General features: G+C 43.6%; 1 protein-coding gene across 3 annotated transcripts in view; it reads left to right on the forward strand.

Moving 5' to 3' along the window:
* The window catches only part of TMEM94 (transmembrane protein 94), a 413,777-nt gene extending 402,250 nt beyond the window's left edge, over positions 1 to 11,527 (forward strand). For all 3 annotated transcript variants that reach the window (XM_056550488.1, XM_056550490.1, XM_056550491.1), the window contains one exon: positions 10,591 to 11,527. In XM_056550488.1, coding sequence (XP_056406463.1) covers positions 10,591 to 10,663 — 73 coding nt within the window. In that variant the 3' untranslated portion in view covers positions 10,664 to 11,527. The remainder of the gene's footprint in view (positions 1 to 10,590) is intronic.
* Positions 11,528 to 16,867: the final 5,340 nt, after the last annotated feature.

Consider the following 16,867-nt stretch of genomic DNA (forward strand, 5'->3'; position numbering starts at 1 on the left):
TAAAGTATTCAAAATGATATTCAGAAAGTTTGTTAACCCTTTAGATGTGTCACAGGACAGCAGCAGGCTGGAATAGTTTTTGAAGGCCATGTCGCACTTACAAAGCCCCCATGGTGCCCAGACAGTGGATACCCCACTCATGTGACACCATTTTGGAAACTATGTCCCTCAAGAAATGTTATAAGGGATGAAGAGAGAATTTACACCCCACAAGTGTTTGACACAATTTTGGAACAGTGGGCCTTGAAAATTAAACATTTAAATTATTACACTAAAATGCTGGTGTAACCACTAATTTAAGCAGAAAAAGCCCCACAAAGCCTCCCAAGTATGGAAATACCCCATATGTGGACATAAAATGTTCAGCGGGCACACGGCTGAGCTCAGGAGGGAAGAAGCATTCCAAAATTTCACTTTTGGAAAGATAATTTGGCTGAAATAGTTTTTGGGGGCCTTGTCGCATTTGTAAAGCCCCCATGGTTCCCAGACAAAGGAAACCACCCACATATGACACCAATTTGGAAACTACACTCCTCAAGAAATGTAATAAGGGGTGCAATGAGCATTTGGGCACCATAGGTAGAAAGGATCTGATGGCCCTGATACATACATGGAGGATTTCATGTAAGCATATTTCTGTGACCATGGCAGAGGACTTATTGGGGTTTATTAAAACCACATATTCAAATATTGGCACCTTGAAAATCAATAAACTAACTTTTGGTCTCTATACAAGGCACAGCGCTCGGCACTGCAAGACCAACAGGTAACACTCATTGTCTTCCTAAGCCACTCTGGTAACAGTAAACTAAACCCTCTTGAGGCACGGATGCTCAATTCAGAAAATAGTCCATACAAGGGTGTGAAAGAAGATGAATGGCACTCACCAGTCTTCAGCGGGTAAAGAGTAGATCTTTATTCAGAAAAAGTGCATGTGTGGATACAAACACAGGGAAAGTGTGGACGCTGTCCACAGCGGTGATAGCTATTTTGTGCACTGGGCGCACTTCTTCGGACCACTCCCCCACAGACGTCAGAGCAGGTGTTAAATACCTGATGTCTTCTGACGCCGGTGGGTGTATGCTTTAAAAAGAAAAAGTGCAAAGGTGCAGGTAAAAACATGCAGTGTATATACAGTGATCCCTCAACTTACAATGGCCACAACATACAATAGTTTCAACATACAATGGTCTTTTCTGGACCATTGTAACTTGAAACCAGACTCAACATACAATGTACAGACAGTCCAGATCTGCGAAACGTGTCAATGGCCGGAAGAACTGACCAATTAGAATGGACATTTACACCTGTACTACTGAAGTGCATGCACTGACTGTCGAGTAGCGTCTCTCTACAGTACGGGAGGTATTACATGTTCTGTATTACTCTGTACCTGTGCCACGGTTAGCTGCTCCTTTGGACACAAGTAAGGGCGGCTACATTTTGCGTGTACTGTACAGGACCCTGACATGCTGGGAGTTGTAGTCCTGGCATTCTGGTAGTTGTAGTTTTGCAAGAGCTGGAGGCACCCTGGATGGGAAACACTGACAGACAGTAATTTACAGCTTCCAGCATATGTAAGGACTTGCTTTAGCTACATGGTGGGCCATTTATATAGATACATCTTAATAAAATGGGAATGGTTGGTGATATTAACTACCTGTGGCACATTAGTATATGTGAGGGAGGAAACTTTTCAAGATGGGAGCCATTTTGAAGTTGGCCATTTTGAATCCAACTTTAGTTTTTTCAATAGGAAGAGGGTCATGTGACACATCAAACTTATTGGGAATTTCCCAAGAAAACAATGATGTGCTTGGTTTTAACGTAAGTTTATTCTTTCATGAGTAATTTACAAGTTTCTGATCACTTATAAAATGTGTTCAATGTGCTGCCCATTGTTTTGGATTGTCAATGCAACCCTCCTCTCCCACACTTCACACACTAATAGCAACACTGCAGGAGAAATGCTAGCACAGGCTTGCAGGATCCATAGTTTCAGTTGCTACACATCTCGTATCTTTACAGCATAGACAGTTGCCTTCAGATGACCCCAAAGATAAAAGTCTAAGGGGGTCAGATCGGGCGACCTTGGGGGGCCATTCAACTGGCCCACGACGACCAATCCACTTCATGTGTTTCCCTCTTTATGCACTGAAGCTGGCACGTTCCCTGAGTTTTTCCAGCAAGATGGTGCACCACCACATTATGGGTGTCAGGTCCGAGCATTCCTAGATGAACAGTTTCCTGGAAAGTGGCTTGGTCGTCATGGGCCAGTTGAATGTCCCCCAAGATCTCCCGATCTGACCGTCTTAGACTTTTATCTTTGTGAAATTCCCAATAAGTTTGGTTTCACATGACCCTCTTCCTATTGAAAAAACAAAAGTTGGATTCAAAATGGCCGACTTCAAAATGGCCACCATGGTCACCACCCATCTTGAAAAGTTTCCCCCCTCACATATAATAATGTGCCACAGTTAATATCACCAACCATTCCCATTTTATTAAGGTGTATCCATATAAATGGCCCACCCTGTATATTAGTTATCTACTAATTTCTATTTAATCCTCACTTTTTCTTATTTTTGGATGACATATCGGTGGCTTCAGAACCAATGACCAGGTTTCCATAGAGTAATGGTTTCAACATACAATGGTCGTCCTGGAACCAATTAATATTGTAACTTGAGGGACCACTGTATAGAGCCAGTAGCTAAATGAAAATAGCAAGATAAATTTTGTCATTCAATTCTAGTGTGCTCTCGTGCACAATATCCTTCTGGCTTTGCTTAGCAGCAGAGCCTTCCTGCTGTCAGTGCCATCCCTCACATTAAAGGGGTATTCCGGGAATTTTTTTATTTGACAATGCTACAGGGGCTGCACAGTTAGTGGAGTTCATAATATAGTGTCTTTACCTGTGTGTGATGATTTTCTCACAATTCTTATGTGATTTTCATCCCAATATTTATTTTTAACAGCATACAAAATGACTGCTGTCTCGGATTTTTCCCAGCTTGGTCAAGACCTGACTCACTAGTCAGCTGATTATAGGGAGCCTGTCTGCTTCAATGGGTGGAGAGAGCAATCTGAAAGTAATGCAACAGCTGGAGGCACTCTGATTGAAAACCACAGGTCTGCAGCTCATTTATGTTTCAATGGGTGGGGTAGCTGATGTGTGGGAAGGAGGAAAATGGTATCATGGGATTTGTAGGCAAACAAGAAAACTGAAAACAGGAAATACAAGTTCAGAGAAAGCTAGCCACAGTGTTCTGATAATCTCACAGCTTAGCCATTTAGCCCAAGACAAGTGCAGATCCTTCCTAAGCATGTCCATTACTGTCTGCCAGGTATGTACTAAAATCACCTTATTCTGGATAACCCCTTTAACCCTCTTTATGCCCAAAAAAATTCTAATGCTTTAAAGTCACCTATATGTTTCTCCAGTACATGATTAATCAAACGGGTAGATCCTTTTTGAGTCTTCAGAGAGTACACAGAATCTTCTGTGCATGGCTCGTACAGTGCCACCTATATAAAAGTTGTCACAGGCTGTCAGACATTTTGGGCTAAGTCCAACATGTAAGACTCCATTTCGCCTTCAACAAGCCATCTTTATACGAAGTGTAAACTGCTTCATTCATAGATTAGCTTTAAAATACATTAAATGGAGTTACTTGAAATATACTGACGCCAATTCCCGCATTTTCCCAATTCTACAATAACAAAAGGCCGATAGTGAGAAAGTTCCAAAACAATCTAAAGGTTACGGCCAAATCTCATGGTAAATGAGACCAGGTGGACGCTATCGTCTAACAAAGCCAAAATATATGACTGTTGTTGACCTACTGGTGGAGGTTACATGTCTCATCATATCTGTGTGGTCACTGGTAATTTTCCTGTAGATGGGTACTGCATAGTGCCATCTGCAGGGGAATTTCCTCTGTCCTGGGGAGGCCATTTATTCCCATTGGTTAAGAAGTCCGTACCACAGGATCTACTTGATTGATAGCAAGAGATCATAAAAGCACCTGGGGACAGGAAGTAAGGGCGGTTGATAGGAACAGAGGACAAAAGAAGATGTTGTGAGGTAGTAAGCCGTCTCCACCCGCCCCAAACGGCTAAAGATATTAACATGAAACTTGGCACACATGTTACTTATATGTCAACAACAAACATAGGATAGGTAATTTAACCCTTACTCACCCCCATTTTCCAGGGGCGGGTCTTATGTTTAAAGTCCAATGCAAGTCAATGGGAAATATGTGTTACTGCATAACTTCCAAACGGCTGGAGATATTTCGATAATACTTTTTCACATGTTACTTATATGTCCACTTAAAATATAGGATAGTTCATTTAACCCTTAACTACCCCCATTTGTGAGGGTCAGGTTTGTTTTTTTTAAAGTCCCATGCAAATCAATGGGAAATGTATGCTCCCATTTAATTTCCGTTAGGCTGGAGCTATTTCATTGCCTGGTACACATATTACGAGTCAGGATATGAGGACGGGATGGGAGGACGGGATAGGAGGACAAGATATGAGGACGGGATAGGAGGTCTGGATAGGAAGTTGGGATAGGAGGTAGAGATAGGAGGTCGAGATAGGAGGACGGGATAGGAGGTCGAGATATGAGGACGGGAAAGGAGGTCGAGATAGGAGGATGGGATAGGAGGTCGAGATAGAAGGTCGAGATATGAGGACGGGCAAGGAGGTCAGGATAGGAGGTCGGGATAGGAGGTTGAGATAGGTCGGGATAGGAGGTCGGGATGTGGGGTCGGGATATGACAACAATATATGAGGGCTGCATATGAAGTCAAAAGCTTCCTCCTTTGTTTATTTTCCTCCCCAATAAGGATTAGGAAGGAAAAACCTGGGCAACGCTAGTGTCCTATATGTGTCATATTGATTTAGGATACATATATGTATAACCTTTTGTCTTTATATACTCATTTTGTTTTTTACTCATAACCAATAAATCTGCATAAGTTAATAATACCTGTGTGTTATTTCATGATATTGAAAAACATACCTCCATAGCGTAAATCAATGAGCTTTTAAATATTCTGGTTAAATAGTCAGGCCCAGAGATATGAATTGCATTATAGATATTTTAGCAATTCATAAGATCACATATATTAAATTACTGGTGTCTGTAGGTCATGATGTCACAATGACGTAAAGACCGCCCACCATAGCGGGATAGACACAACATTCATATGGGGGTCATGTGGGGAGAATTAATCCTATATTCAGCGAGTTGCCCACAGGGATGATTTGCAAATGAATAGTGGTCTCACTGTGCATAATCGTCCACAAATTCAAGGAGGTCTGCACATGGGTCAACATCGTGTGTGATCAATAATGCTGACAGATTTTGGTAGGTCCTACCGAGATCAGATAATACTGACATTATTTGGTAGGTCCCACCATAGATCAGATCAATAATACTGACAAGGCACACACGATGCCGTAAACTACGTAAATGGCGCAACAACAAATATAATCTTTTACTCTAATGTCTATGCCTCCTAGTTGAAAACATGCACCTTTTCAAGTAAGGACACCAATTACACCCACCGCATTTATGGTTACCCTTAGGTAACCAAGAGCTTAGCCAATCCTGGGTACCCTGTTCAGACTTGAATCTGCTGCATGTAAGTACTTCTCCAAGATTTTTATCCATCTTAAAAGTAATAAAAGGCTTCTCCTTAGTAAATTCCCCTAGCAACGGGTCTCTCTGGATTAAGGACCAGTGTTTATACACTGCGTTTTTAATGACATTGGATAGAGGATTGAATTTAAATACAAAGGAGAAGCGGGATGGCCTATCACCTGGCTCTTCATGAGATGTTCTTTTACTGTAATGGGTGGATGATTTATGTAACAGAGTCAGCCTGTCCTACTTAAAGGCTTTTTTCCTGGCAGAATCTAACACCGCCGGCGGCTAACCCCTCTGCTGCAGTCTTTTTGACAAAGCATCCGCTTGTATTTGGAAAGATGCATCAGTACTGTTTATCCATCGTAGTCTTAAATATTGCCCATAGGGCACAGCGGTCTTTACATGCGGAGGATGATAGCTGGTAAAATGCAAGGAGTTACCTGCCGTCGGCTTTCTGGTCGTCTGGTCAGGGACCAGTGAAGCGCTCACAGACTTTGACTATTTCCTTAGCATGAATATAATATTCACCCTCAAAATGAGTAAAAGTGAACTTGAGTTCCTTGACGTCCTTGTGAAACAAACAGATGGTGTTCTGCACACTGAGGGCTATAGAAAGACAACGGCGGGTAACTCCTTGCTGCATTTTACCAGCTATCATCCTCAGCATGTAAAGACCACCATGCCCTATTGGCAAAGACTATGACGGATAAACACTACTGATGCATCTTTCCAAATATAAACTGATGCTTTGTCAAAAAGACTGCAGAGGGGTTACCCGCCAGCTGTGTTACATTCTGCCAGGAAAAAAGCCTTTAAGCAGGACAGGCTGACTCTGTTCCGTAAATCATCCACCCATTACAGTAAAAGAACATCTCATGAACAGCCAGATGATAAGCCATCCAGCTTCTACTTTGTATTTAAATTCAGTCATTAAAAACGTGGTGTATAAACACTGGTCCTTAAACCAGAGAGACCCGTTGCTAGGGGAATTTACAAAGGAGATGCCTTTTATAACTTTTAAGATGGCTAAAAATCTGGGAGAAGTACCGTATATGCTTAAGTATAAGCAGCGTTTTTCAACACGATTTTTTTTGTGCTGAAAACGACCCCCTCAGCTTATACTCGAGTGAACAAAACAAAAACAAAAAATATCACTTTAGGCATACCGGTGAAGAAAACGAAAGGGGGGTCTGGATGATGACAGGGGGTCATATGGACAGGCGGGGATATTGACAGGGGGGTCTAGATGATGTATTTCCCACCCTAGGCTTATACTCAAGTCAATAATTTTTCCTAGGTTTTTGGGGCGAAATTAGGGGCCTCTGCTTATATTCGGAACAGCTAATACTTGAGTGTATACGGTACTTACACGCAGCAGATTCAAGTCTGAACAGGGTATCCTGGATTGGCTAAGCTCTTCGTTACCTAAGGGTAACCATAAATGCGGTGGGTGTAATTGGTGTCCTTACTTGAAAAGCTGTATGTTTTCAACTAGGAGGCATAGACGTTAGAGTAAAAGATTATATTTGTTCTCGCACCAATTACGTAGTTTACAGCATCGTGTGTGCCTGTGGCAACTTTTATATAGGTTTCACTGTACGAGCCATGCATACAAGATTCCGTGAGCACGTATACAGTGACCCCCCGACCTACGATGGCCCCGACATATGATCAAATCAGCATCAACATACGATGCTTTTTTATGTCGGGGCCATCGCATTAAGTGCTATCCGGCAGCACATAATGCTTAAGCTGCTGCCGGATAGCAGCTTAATGTTCCCCGTGTGGTGCGGTAAGTATTACTTACCCCTCCACGATGCTCCGGGGTGCCCTCCGGGTCCAACGCTGGTCTTCCGGTGTCTTCTCGGCCCTCTCCAATTACGTCAATACGCTGCTGCGCACGTCATCCAATAGGAATGGCGTACGCAGCGGCGTAATGACGTCGCCACGCAGGCCCAGTAAGGCCTTGCGGAAGACAGCAGAGGACCGGAGAAGACAGCGGAGGACCGGAGAAGACAGCGGAGGCCCGGGGTCACCATCAGGAGCGGCAGGGACACCATCTCGAGCGGCGGGGACAGGGGAGTACAGCTTCCTATACTTAACATTGCACGAATCCCTCAACATACGATGGATTCGACAAACGATGGCTCGTTTGGAACGAATTACCATCGTATGTTGAGGGACCACTGTACTCTCTGAAGACTCAAAAAGGATCTACCCGTTTGATTAATCATGTACTGGAAAAACATAAAGGTGACTTTAAAGCATTAGAATTTTTGGGCATCGAGAGGATAAATTTGAGGGATGGCACTGACAGGAAGAATGTAATGCAGAGAAAAAAAGAAAGCCAACAGGAGGTGCGCCCCTAGTGAGGACCGTTCAGATAGGTAAATCAGGGTAACGAAAAAGATGGGTCCTTACCCTTAGGTGTTGCGCTCAGAGCACAACACCTACAGTAGTGTCTGGGATAAAGGAAAGGCCGGACCGCTGCCACGGGGAACTTCCCAGGTTGACGCCAGTCTATCCGGTGGAGAAGCAATTAGAGGAACACTTTTTCGAATATTTCTCTGACAGGAAGAAGGCTCTGCTGTAAAGCGAAGCCAGGTGGATATTGCGCACAAGAGCGCAAGACACACTAGGATTGAATTACAAAATTGAACTCGCTATTTTTATTTAGTTACTTTCATTTAGTGCACTTGTTCTTGCTAAAGCATAAACCCACCGCATCAGAAGACTCAGGTTTTTAACACCTGCTCTGACCTCTGTGGGGGAGTGGTCCGAGGAAGTGCGCCCAGCGCACAAAATAGCGATTACCGCTGTGGGCGACATCCACACTCTCCCTGTGTTGCACTTTTTCTGAATAAAGATCTACGCTTTGCCCGCTGAAGACTTGTGAAACTAACTTTTGCTACTAAAGATTGAAGCAGCACACACTGGTACTCAAGACTGAAGCAGCATATATACTATCTGTATCAAGAAATAATGCGGCAGTGCATATACAGTTTTTAAACATCTAAGACTGAAAGCGTATTCATACCATCTACATTAGTAAGAAGGTGGCAGAATAGAAGAACCTAATGCACACGCATGCACAAGATGTCCGGAGGTAGATAGGATCGGGAACTGACATGAATAAGTGTGCATGCGTGAGAAGTACGAGCCGGCGAAGTGAGAATGAAAGGGAGTATACGGACCGCATAGGTGCTCTGACGATACAGCGTATAGTGATACTCTAAGTCTGGGCGCATGCTCAAAATGGGAACACACATAGGATGATGTCAGTCATGGGACTTGATGTGTATATGATGCATATATGACGAGTAGCGCTTTGATAGGCGCACAGTGATGCTCTGAGAGATGTCAGCTAAAATGTCAAAAACAACTGATTTAAACCAGGGGTCCCAGTCCCGGAGCCATTAGCCTCACTTCCTTGATAAAGTGAGGGTGGCTATCATCGTGTTTTAATCAGCATCCGTGATCTACTGCCAGCACATAACTGTTTGTAGTAATTACCAGCATTCTCCGGAGAATGTATTGTCACCTATGAGAGACATGGTTGCTGGGAACTAACAACTATATATACTGAACAGTGGCTGTAATTTTAACAGTTTACGGACACCTTGAGGAAGCAATTGGTTTTGCATTTTAAAGAGAGTGATAATAAAGATTAAACTTTCAATAAGGGGGATTTCTAGTTTAGGGTTTTCCCCTTGGGGGCTTAACCCTAAAGGTTGTTGTTTGATGGTTTAGGCTATGTCCACTCCCTTACAAAAATGTATTTCAGTGTTCCCAGTTCCAGTGACTCAGTTAGGATCGCTTGCCACTGGTATATGCTAATTTGATAATACATAATAGCATAGTCTGCTGCACTATTGTATTCCACCAAATAAGCATATACTAACGAGAAGCAGACTTCCCCTTCAGGCCACTAAAATAGATGGGACCGCTACAGTATATGTCGGCAGCAAATTATTATTTTAAATAAATTTTTATTCTATTTGTTTTTTCTGTCAGGCTTCTTTCACACTACTGTCATGTCCCTGCATTTTAACAGCCGTTTTTCTGCTGAATGAGGTCATGAAAAAATAGACAAAATAATTGAACATAACAGATGACCAATGTCAGTTATTTTAACGGGCATTCTGTCAAAATAACGGACATGTTCCATCCGTTATCACCCTTTATTTTATCCCTTATAGTCCGTTATTTTATGTCTTATTTTATTTGCATGTTCTGAGCATGCGCAGTACAAATAACGGATCATAAGGGGCGATAAATAACGGGCACTAACGGATGTCAATTGTGAACATCCGTCACCCATAGACTTCAATGTTATTCCACCGTTATTTTTGAGAGGACAAAAATGAGTGCATGGTCCGTCTTTTGTGCCATCAAAAATAACGGCCGTTAGTCATAACAGGACATAACTGGTGCTGCAGGATGGTCAAAACTTCCCATTTACATGAATGAGATTTTTTTAACGGCCGTATTAGGGAGTTCATGACGGAAGTTTTTGCAGGATGACAACAGTAGTGTGAAAGGGGCCTCACAGTGATTGCATTTCTATTTCATACTTCAAAATGCATAATATTACAAAACAATTAAATAGGTTCCTGTCTGCTATTTTTCAATAACTTTGGTCCCGACAGTTACGGCAGGAGCCCAGCTGTGTGTGACAGCTAAGCTTCTGCCGTGATCTTGCGTGTACACTGGGCATCCCTCACAATATCATCATGATCATATGGGAATGTGCACTTGCTGAGATATTTATCTGTCAATTTGTCATTAATGTGTTAATCCCTCATGGATCCTTTAAAAAAATGTAAGGCTCTAATGCCAGTATGAACAGAGCTTTACACTACATTAAATAGAAATATAGGGTATAAAGATTCTTAAAAGTATCTCTAACACTTTTTTTTTTTTTCTAGGGTTCGTGTACGTTATCAAAAGCGACAGAAGCTTCAATTTGAAACCAAGCTTGGCATGAACTCTCCATTTTAATTGCACTGCTCTTCACTGTGTACTTTGGGGGCTGCATTGTTCCAACAGCATTTAACAAGGGGGAGGTGCCCATCTGGAATAACTTAAGGAACTCAAATTTATTTTATTCGCTATCCTGTCCTGGGTGCTGCCAGGAAAAAGAAAAACCTTAACTTAACCTTCTGTCACTCCCCCAGTGCAGCTGGAATCTCTCCCACTTCCTACGGCCCTGTTTTCTGTCGGCACATCACACTGCGCTGTGCTAATTGCCGGTGCAGTGATGTCCCACCTAGGCCAGTGATGGGGATTGTATTGTTCCCACACCCAAAAATTTTATTTTGCTATTCTGCCTTGGTTGCAGCTAGGAAAAAGTAAACCTTCCACCGCTTTTCCAATTCAGCTGGAATAGCTCCCCCCGTCCTCCGGCCCCATTCTTCTTTGGGGTTTTTGTGCCCGGGCCCGGCCTTCTTCCTGGTGCCGGGGCATGATACATTACACTGTCTATCACTGGCCTGTAATTAGCGCAACACAGGGTGATGTGTTGGGCACCAAAAGTCGGAAGAAGACGGGAGAGTAGGGCTGGGCGGTATGGCCAAATATGTGTATTGCAGTATTTTTGTAACTTATGACGGTTACACGGTATATAACGGTATTCCCCAGCCCCCCAAAATTAATTATTAGCCCAGCACTGCACTGTCCCCATCGGGTTACTACTCACATGTCACCCGCAAGCGCTGCCTCTTGGTCCTCCTGTTTGTTGCGGCCGCCGGTGCTGACACACTCTATACTGTGCGGTATCCCAATACCCGGGCTGCAAAAGGCAAACAAAATGAATTCACGCATGTTCCAACGTCGGCCTTACGCTGGGGACGGGAACGTCGGACAGCCATCAGCCTATCACCTGCCGCAGCGAAGTTCCACCTCGGCCGATGATAGGCTGAGCCCACTGTCATGTAAGAAGCTCTGGCCATCTTCTTACATGACAGTGCGCTCAGCCTATCACCGGCCGAGGCGGAAGATCACTGCGGCCGGTGACAGGCTGACGGCTGTCTGACGTTCCATTCCCTGGGAAGCCAGTCCGGACCGACGGGGAAGGTGAGTTAAAGGAAAACTGTCAGATATTTTCTCCCGCACTATCCACAGGTACTGGTGGGTTGTGCGGGAGACGTTGATTAAAACAAGCCCTAGTTTGGTTGGATCCACCCGGCCGTTCTCCCGCAAATTGTAGTTTTATTATCTGTTGAAATCTTCTGTAACTGGCACGGGCGGGGATTCTGTGCTTAACTGGCACTGATGTCAGCGCCGCTTATGAATATTCATTTCCTCCTCCTCCCAGTTAGGAGCGACGAAGAGAGGGAGAACTGGAGGGAGGGGGGATGAATATTCATAAGCGGCGCTGACGTCAGTGCCAGTTAAGCACAGAAGCCCCGCCCGTGCCAGTTACAGAAGATTTCAACAGATAGTAAAACTACAATTGCGGGAGAACAGCCGTCCGGTTCCGACCAAGGTAGGGCTTGTTTTAATCAGCATCTCCCGCACTATCCACCAGTACCTGTGGATAGTGCAAGAGAAAATATCTGACAGTTTTCCTTTAAAGTTTATTTTGTTTACCTTTTGCAGCCGGGCATAGGGATACAGTATAGAGCAGTGGTTTGCAATCTGCTGACCTCCAGATGTTGGAAAACTACAACTCCCAGCATGCCTGGGAAGCCAACGGCTGTCCGGGCATGCTGGGAGTTGTAGTTTTGCAACATCTGGAGGTTGAAGACTACTGGTATAGAGTGTCAGCGCCAGCGGCTGCAACAAACAGGAAGGCAGCACTTGCGGGTGACATATGTGAGTAGTAGCGCTGGGCTGATAATTAATTGGGGGGGGCCACATATGATTAGTTCCCCGATGGGGACAGCGCAGCGCTGGGCTGATCATTTATTCCTGAGGGGTAGGGACCAAACCGGTATTGCGGTATGGGTTGAAATTCATATCGTGCAGCACAAAAATTTCGGTATTCGGTATGAACCGGTATACTACCCAGCCCTATGGGAGAGTGATTCCAGCTGCATCGGGATAGCGGCCGAAGGTAAATTAAGGTAGGACCTGTGGTTTCTTTGTAATTGCGAGATATTAGCATCTAAGAAGGGGAATACTGATCATATATCTACTTGTAGATATAGGGCTCGTTGGCTCATCTGACAGTCTAGCTACTCAGTCAGATGGGCGGAGATGGCAATATACAGTTTATGAGGGTGCACTGTACTAGGAGGGAGGTTGTGCATACTTAATGGCCGGGCATGTGTTTAGCTCCAGCCAGCGCACACAAGATCCTATTCACTGAGTACTGGCTAGAACTGAATACCTGCCCTGACCATGAAGTATTCACGCTTTCCCCGTCCTAGTACAACATATAGACACTGTTCACTGTATAATGCCAATCCCAGCCCATCTGACAAGTAGCTTGACCATCACATGGGCTAACAAGCCCTATATCTCTGGAATTGAGGGGGCCATCACCATACTATAAACAGGTATGTAATCAGCCTATCTGTATATGCTATTATCTTGTATTTTTACAAAGAGACCACAGTTCCTCTTTAATCTCCAATGTTCCCCTTAGGAGAGATTCTTTTAATTTTGCTGTTTAGATCTCCCCAAAACCAGGACCCTCCCTCACCTTCTGTGCCTCCATAGTCTCCCTGCCTGTTTACATACAATTAGCAGTTGGAGAAGTTACCCCTTTCTTTTCCATTCTACCCCCCACAGCACTGACAAAATAAGGGAGGGGTGACCATTTATATTTCTGGAGGAATGCATGACACATTATGCATGGTTAATTCTACTGGCACAAAGCTTTGTTCTTCTGTTATTTCATTTCTTCAGGCATCTGTGCCATAGGAATGGCTTAAAGGGGAACTCCGCTCCCCAGCGTTCGGAAGATTTAGTTCCGAACGCTGGGTGTAGGCTTTGGGGGTCACCATACCCCCTTGTGATGTCACGCCCCATCACACCCCCTCCCATGGACTTGCATTGAGGGGGAGGGGCATGGCATCACAAGGGGCGGGCGGGCGTGGCGACGCGACCCCGGAAGCCCGCACCCAGCATTTGGAAATAAATGTTCCTAACGTTAGGGAGTGGAGTACCCCTTTAACAAGCATGGGAATCTCTAATGTTCATTATACTACTGGATTGTGTCTCGCTTTGCATCTAAGCACAGAATAAATGGAAAGTTTTTAGTTTATTTTAAATTATGTATATTTTCTATCAAGAGAGGTTGTGATTTGTTACTAAAACATGTAAATAAAAATAAAATTTGATTTCTGGTGCCTGTAAAATTACTAAAGAGAGTTTTGGTTCTCACAAGGGGGTATTCAGGTTTCACATATTAAAACTGTCATTGTTTTGGGGTATGGCCTGTTGGATAAAGTGATTGATTTAAGCTCTGCTGCATCCTGAACCAGTGTAAAGTGCTAGCTTGTGTACATCGTGGACTTCAACACTGCCAAAACACTTTGATGATCAAGAAATTCTCAAGATAAGAGAGAGGGTCCAACAAATGGTAGTCTGCGGCGGAACAGCTAAATTAATTTGCCAGGCCTTCTAAACACGATGACATTGGCACTTCATGCCCACAGCACACACCTGGGGGAGAGCCTACATCACTGCTTTTGAAGGATGCAGATGCCGAACTTACCCTGCAGGAGAACTGTCTCCTTGGGGTTATCTCTGCCTGCAAATCCTCACTCATGGAGAAGTTGGAGGAAGGGAAGATTGAAAGAGCTAGAAGATAGACTGGTACCACTACCTGTGGACCTGACAGCATTGTTAAAAACTGAGAATGTGGAGAAGTCTGATAACTTGGAACACCAGGTTCACTAGAACAACCTGAGGATCCTCAGCCTCTAGAAAAGAGCAGAGTGCTAGAACCTAGGCGTTTGTGGGGGAGAGGGCTCTTACTTCCTGAATCTCCTCCTAGGCCCCTTTTAGCCCATGACTGCTGTTCACTGCTGTTGTGATTGATATGTTACCTCTTCGTTCATTGTAAGGCTATAATTAAACGGTTATTTCTGTGTGGAATGTTTGGCCAGAAAAGATGGGTAAACATTCTGCAGATATGATCGTTCCGGCAGGTGCTAGGGCAGCTCGGAAATGTGCCATGCATTTCCAAGCACAATCCGCAGAAAGTATAGATATGACTATTCTTTCTGCCGATGTGGATAGGTGAGGAGTTTTTCAAAAAATTTTAGGATGAGATTTCTCCTTTAATGGTATGTACTCTGTTTTGTGTCCAATGAGCAAGCGTAAGGAGGCGTGGCCCGGATACAGGACTGTGACGAATTTTTTGATCATGTGATGTGGGTTGGCTGATGACGCGGACCGACGACTTCCGGTGTGGCCGGAAGTTGTGATACGGGACTTGCGCATTCAGTTTGTTTACAAACGGAGGGAGCGGAGTGAACAACCATGCGCTATTGGAGGAGTGACGCAGCCAGCAACAGCTGATGACCGCCCACTACACCGGAGATCATGAATATAGGTACACAATCGGACACTGGAAGTATTGTAACTTGTCACTTTCAAGTGGGGATCTACACTATATGGTTATTGAAAGATGTTATTGATGTATATGTATTTTTATATGCTGATAGATCACTGTGAGTGAGATTGTTTAATCACTGTTTACTATATGACGTCACGGGATTGTGACAGTTTTTGACACCTCCCCCTCATCAATGTGTGCTAATTGAGGGGCCTATAAATATATTGTGCATTTCACTTGTGCTTGTGCTTGAGAAAGGCTCTATTGAGGAGCCGAAACGTTGCGCTTTTCTACAGATGTGTGAATAAATACACCCGCACAGGGTTACACGTATTTGGAGTGCCGCTCTCTTTGTTTTGTGGTGAATTCCTTGGGGCCTGAGTCGGACCCTGGAGCTGAGCACCCAACAGGATCTGGAATCCTTGGCAACAGCCACGCATGGTGCTTCTTCATTTGGATTGTTTCTTCTATGTACCAATTCACATTGAGACCTTCGGTTTTATCCCGGTATCATAACAAACTTAGTACCTAGTATCCATTGCCCGTCTATGATTCTGAAGGATATTCCAATGTGAGGAATGTTCCGATATGGAAAAGAGTCATCCAAGGGGTGGCGGGATTCTGCCCCAGCCGGCGGTGTCTCTACCAATCCAAACCCTGCTAAAGGTCCACCATGTGTTCCTGGTGGTCAAGGGTGACGTCACTGTAGACCAAAAATCTTCTGACGCGTTTCTGAAGCATAAACTGCTTCCTTTGTCTGGGATGGTAAGTGTTAGATTCTCATACGCTTATATACCTTATCCTCCAGAGTTACATCGTTAACCCTTCCTTCTTCTGTTCGTGTTTTTCTTCTTCTGTCATCCTGTTATATCGTTCAGTTAGTGTACTTATATAACAAAAAAACTGAAGACCTCTAGTTCTGCATTCAAACCTCAAGGAAATAATGTGTCCATATTAAATATCCATCTGGACTCCGCTCTGGTTAAATTAATGTGGCTCGTGATTTTATTTTCCACATTCCCATTTTTCACTAAAAATATTGGTGTGCGGTTTTCCATTATCCTACATGCTTTACATTGTCTGCATGGGGGGAAAAATACTTTTTTTCTGAGATAGAAATTGTTCCTATGTTGTATTTTTATTATTTGTTATTTTAGCTTTTTTGTTGTTTTTTATTGTTGGGTCTATGAGGTTGCCAATATTAGCTGCCTTTTTTAAAACAAATGAAGGGACGGGCGGTATTTGTTCGGAGCATTTTCCAATGTCTGCGCACAATGCGTTGAAACAGAAAGCTGTGTTTATAAAACGTAATTATAATGGGGATATCTAATTTGTCCCCAACCTTCTCTATATTCTTTATTTTATTTACAATCAAGCTTTCTCTTTCTATTTTGGCTACTTTGTTACTGACTCTATTTTATTGTTCCTCTTTGTAGCCCTTATTCATGAACAACTTCTGTAGATTTTTCGCTTCTCTATTACAATCATCTATGTTAGCACAATTTCTCCTTAATCTCATTAATTTGCTCCGGGGAATGTTTGTCCGCCAAACTGGTAAATGGCAACTGTCAATTTGTATCAAGCTATTGCTGTCCATAGATTTAGTGAATGTAGTTGTGCATATTGTATTCTCCCTTATCATAATGTTCAGATCTAAAAAGTTTACTAAAGTGCTGCTATAAGTGGCGGTAAAA

Source organism: Hyla sarda, chromosome 13, assembly GCF_029499605.1.
Source record: "Hyla sarda isolate aHylSar1 chromosome 13, aHylSar1.hap1, whole genome shotgun sequence".
NCBI lineage: Eukaryota > Metazoa > Chordata > Amphibia > Anura > Hylidae > Hyla > Hyla sarda.